Here is a 5,094-nt window from a genome sequence, read left to right on the forward strand (position 1 = left end):
GGCTATTATATATGTTGTAGAATAGTTATCAGGCCCAGTTGAACAAAGTTTTAATTCCAGACTTCTGTATTCTGCAGTACCTTAAGATAAAATGCCTTGTCATGTTGCTCATGGCCAGGATCTAGCTAGTGGGTCTGTTTAGCTCCTGTTAGTAGGAGCATTCAGTCTTTCCCCTCTGAAGATCTTCTCTCTAGTGCAGCACTCATTTATTCAGGACAGAGATCATGATGGGAGCGTAGGACAGTTGTCGTCTACTGGCAGATCTCCTGTTCACATAAAACAGGTAAGACATGAGGTTTTGGGACCTGGAGAACATAAATACTAGCAAAGTTTATTGTCATGGAACGGCTAGTTCCTACTTGCTTTAGAATTGGTGCAATGAAGAGACATTTTAATGGACGAAAGTAGGGGGCTCTAAAATTGCCATACTGCAAGACCTGAATTAAAAACAATAAGAGCAGAACCATCTCTGTGTGTTATTTCTCTTTAACTTGGAAATACATAAATACGGTTATTCTTGCTCTATGTTCCTGATTACTGCCTTGGATGGAAAGAACATATTTCAGTGGTTTTTGGACATCTGCCTTCTTTTTCTGTACTTACAGGTTCTAATTGACTGGATTAATGATGTGCTGGTGGAGGAGAGAATCATTGTCAAACAACTTGAAGAGGACCTTTATGATGGGCAGGTGCTGCAAAAGCTGCTTGGTGAGTTCATATGAGAGAAGAATGCCCCAAAGGCTGGAAGGGGCCCAAAGTTAATATGTTCCAAAGCTGCAGACAACAGCAAGTCTGTGCAGTAACTCATCATCTCACCAGGGATACAGTTTGTTTCACTGATAGCTATAGTGTCAGCTTCTCCATCTGTTCTTCTCAGGCTGTCTGCTGGAAGGGCAGGAAATCCAGATAATTCCTAGGTGTCTGTTTCATAGACTAAGACTAGTCCAGACAACTGAAATATGTGGCAGAAAGAAGGTGAAGAGATTTGTGTTTGTAGTGGGGGACCAAGGAGAAGCCGTGTGGTCAAAAAATTTGTCTATAAAATTTGTTTCTGAAAGCTTTTTGGGCTGAGACCTTTTTTGAGATCTTAATAGAATTACTTTTAGGAAAAAATAATGAGAGAGAGTGCATGGCAGCAGGCACGTACTTAAAATATCCACTTATGTGTGAATGATTTGTGAAAGGATGTACTCAGTTAAGCAATTGTGATTTTGCAACCCCCTTCCGTCTTTGCAATGTGTGTGTTCATGCAAGAAGCACAATGGAGAAAACTTCTTGTGATGATACAGTCATTTATGGACGTGCTTTTAGCAAACAAAGAGACTTGAAGCTTCAAGTGCCATTGTAAATCCGCACTGTTTCTTGGAGACAGATAGTCAGACTGTTTGACTTATGTTTTCAAGAGTGGGCTGGGATGTGGGATGTATGTGTCAGAGTGGGGTAAGAGGACCTAGTGGTGCTAATCCCACTGGTGCTAATGGATGCTGCTTAGTGAATTTTCTGCATATGCCCCTTAAATAACAGGCCTGAAGTGTTTTGGTGAAGATTCACAAGCTTTTAAAATTGGTTAACAACAGTTTCTTTGTGTGCATTTTAAACTCCTCAAAAATAGCTTGAGGAACAAAACAAGAGTACTTTTGACACTGCTTGGTTAGACTGCAGCTGGGACCCTCCGGACGTGGTGGGCAGCAGGGGCATAGAGTTGATTTTGGCTGGGGAGTATTTGTGTGAGTACAGTTCTACTTCTTAACATGTAGACACTGCTGTTTCAGCAGGTGGTAGCACATTTCACTGTAGCCATTTGTCATAGGTATCACTGGTTTCTTATGTTCCCTGTGGAGACCATGGTTCCACCCTTGGGCCTGCAGACATTTAGAAAGCACTTAGCTGTACATACACACGTACATATGTAGCTCAGTTGGACTTCGCATATCTTAAAGGAGGAAAGGTGGGCATGTACCTCTTACTGCCTGAGACTTTAACTGGACTGGCTTTTCCTCACCTTCCTGTTGGGCCTCTGACTGGAGAGCAAATGCTTCTCCCCTCACCTGAAGCTATCACGGCTCAGCCCCAGTCTTGTGTTGTTCTTCAGTGGTGTCTTGGTTTCTTCAGCAAGACTTTATATTACTGAATCTATCCATCTTTGTGCTGTTTTGTTGTTGCAAGAGGCAAAGCAGGTCGTGCTTGTGGTGGTGCTCCTGATGCTTGAGGCCTCAGAATTAAGTCAGCTCTCTGTTGTGCAAGTTGTCTTTTCTTGTGTCTGCAGGGAAGGCTATCGTAGTAGGGTCGTTAAACTTCAAGTAGTAGTTATCATTCCTTGTGTGTGAGAGATGTTTCAAGAAGACCTGTCTTGATAGGCAGACACACAGAAAAAAAAAGGTGAAAGACAGCAGCTCATCAGTGGGCTTATTTTGAAGCAGTTTGGAGTAACAGATTGGCAAATCACTGTCTGGCTGATTGAGGTGAAGCTCCTTGTTTAGTTAAGATTATTAAGGTACAAGAAGTGCCACTCAGAGAGGCTGGAGCACCTTGGTACACATGATGTCAGGGGGAAAGGAAATAAATTTCTTCTTGCTGACTGGCAGCTAACCTAGGCTGTTGATAGGAGCCATAATATGTGACCAAAAATGAATCTTGTAGGAGATCTTTTTAAAAAAGATCTAAAATAAATTAAAATAATATTTGCATGTTTTGGTAGTCAGTTTAAAAAAAGCTCAGAGACATCTTGACTGACGACCATTTTTCCCATTAATATTCTCCAGATATTGGTAAAAAAATCCTACTGTAGATTGATAGAAACAGTCAAAACCAGTCCTGATATCCTAGTCTCCACAGCAGAGTGAGTTTGGATTTTTTTGCAGACTGGAGGCAGAAAAGCGATCAGCTGTTCCCTTTGCTCTGGTGGCTGGAGAACTCTACCTTACCTTCCTCAGCTGTCTTTTTTGAGAGAGAGAAATTCATCTCCTGTGTCATTGGCAAGGGTCACAACATAGAGGAGGAGAAGAATGACTTGTCCATGACTTTGGCAACAAATAATTATGTTACAGAAACAGAATTCAAATTTTAGTAAAGGTGCTTTACAAAATTTATTGCATTAGTTCATTTTTTGGAAGTAACTAACCATGACGTGACAGTGCCATAACAACGTGACAAGGTTGGACCAACTTTCTTTAAACCGGTTCCACTAAGCCAGTACAAATCTGTGAGTCATATGAGTGTATGGACTTTTGATGGTTTGAGGAGGGAAAGTTTGCTTTAGCTTATATTCATACCTTCAGCTAACCAGAAATAAAGCTCATCAAGGTGAAGTAAACGTCCACACAATGTTTCCCTTTTTTAATCCTAAATTAACTTATTATTAGAAAGGCTCGTTAAACTTGTGCAGATTACTTGTGAAGTGAAGGGTGTGTTGTGCCAAATACTTTTCAGCAGAGAAAGAAAATGTGAGACACAATAAATGTTATTACTAACTTGGTGCCTATCTGAAGGTTGTTATATATTTTGACACCTGATTGATGAACATGTTCTGCCAGACCTTACCAGTTTTCTATCACAGGTTTTATTGGAATTGGCACACTTTGATGAAAGATTTGCTTTCAGCTATTTTGCTTTCTGAGAAAAATCATTCTGTTGGAAAATTGCTAGCACAGTCCAGCTCTGCCAGTGCTTTGTTCTTGTTATTCCCACCCAGACCCTTGTTTAATCTGATTTTGCCTGTTCTTTTTGTTTTTCTTCTTTTTCAACAGAAAAATTGGCTGACCGTAAACTGAACGTGGCAGAAGTGACGCAATCTGAAATTGGTCAGAAACAAAAGTTGCAGACAGTCCTGGAAGCTGTCCATGACTTACTCCGACCCCATGGCTGGACAATCAAGTGGAACGTTGACTGTAAGGGCTCTGTTATGCTTTCTGCCTCAGCTTCACAGGCAAGGAGGATATGATAATCAATGGGATGATCATATTCTCTGTGATGCAGTGTTTTCTTCTTTTTATTTGCATAGAGGGTTGCCATATCTGTGTATGGATTGTAACTGGTACCTTCTTCTGTGGTCTTTGTTTTAAGGACAAATGTGTGTGGCTATGGGATAATTCAAGTACTTTGTTCCTTTAAGCATATGCTTTCATTAGAATGTTTTCTGTTTGCTTCCTGAGTTTGAATCCCTACAGATATGAGAAATTTGTTAGTCGTTCAAGTACTAGAGGGAGGTCTAATCCTTCAGGCCACCACAGTGAGAGTTAAAGGATCCGTCCTACTTGAGGATGCAGCTTCTGACAGGCTAAACGGAAAGTGCCCTCTGTTCAGGCATGGCCTCTTATGATCCAAAAGTGAGAATGGAATTTGAGAAGTCCCTTTACCTAGGTAGTGGGTGATGTTCGTCTCCTACAGCTGGGAAAGCTTGTGTGAACACTTTGAAAGTCTGCTAAAAGCAGAATTGTCCTATATTCTCCAGTACAGTGGAAGGCAGGTGATTGAGTCCACCTGTTTTTCTTCATTGACTTAAGAGAAGCTGCTGAAGCATCTAGACTCCGAACTTAGGCATGTAACCTGAAGGGAGAGTTGAATATAGGCTTTGCTACCTGTTAAAGTATATTGTAGGCTGTGTTAATTTAGGAAAAAGAAGGTAGAGGGGAAAAAAGAAAGAAGACTGTGTTCACCAGAGGCATTTTTCACTGCCTTTTACCTGCCTTTTTCACAGAGCTGTTTGTTTAGAGTAAGACCTCAGTATTCTCTTATTTGCTTCCTTTTGCTTGTTCCCTGCAGCAATCCATGGCAAGAATCTGATTTCCATTCTTCACCTTCTGGTAGCTTTGGCAATGCATTTCCGGGCTCCTATTCGACTGCCTGAACATGTATCTGTACAAGTGGTAGTTGTACGGGTGAGTATGAACTCGTAAGAAAATTTGATCAGAACAATCCTTATTTTTCACTCTGATTTTGTACTACTGGGCTGCTCCTGTCCATTGCCTCCTAGTCTCTTGTCATTTAGAAAATTCTTGTCCTAGATGTTTAGTGAGTCCCAGTCCTGGGAATGCATTTTTAGTGTGCTTAAATGCGATCCCAAGAACATCATAGCTTTAATATGTTTGGAACCAC

At 41.0% G+C, this 5,094-nt stretch overlaps 1 protein-coding gene across 1 annotated transcript; it reads left to right on the forward strand.

Annotated features, from left to right (window-relative positions):
* Positions 1-605: 605 nt before the first annotated feature.
* Positions 606-4,877, forward strand: LOC104469757 (beta-parvin-like; the record flags this gene model as incomplete). The annotated part of the gene is made up of 3 exons (XM_010084395.1): positions 606-708; positions 3,747-3,887; positions 4,762-4,877. Coding segments are annotated over 3 exons (360 nt in total), but the record flags the coding sequence as incomplete, so codon positions are not given.
* Positions 4,878-5,094: the final 217 nt, after the last annotated feature.

The sequence above is a fragment of the Pterocles gutturalis genome, unplaced genomic scaffold (genome assembly GCF_000699245.1).
Source record: "Pterocles gutturalis isolate BGI_N339 unplaced genomic scaffold, ASM69924v1 scaffold44305, whole genome shotgun sequence".
NCBI classification, from domain to species: Eukaryota; Metazoa; Chordata; class Aves; order Pterocliformes; family Pteroclidae; genus Pterocles; species Pterocles gutturalis.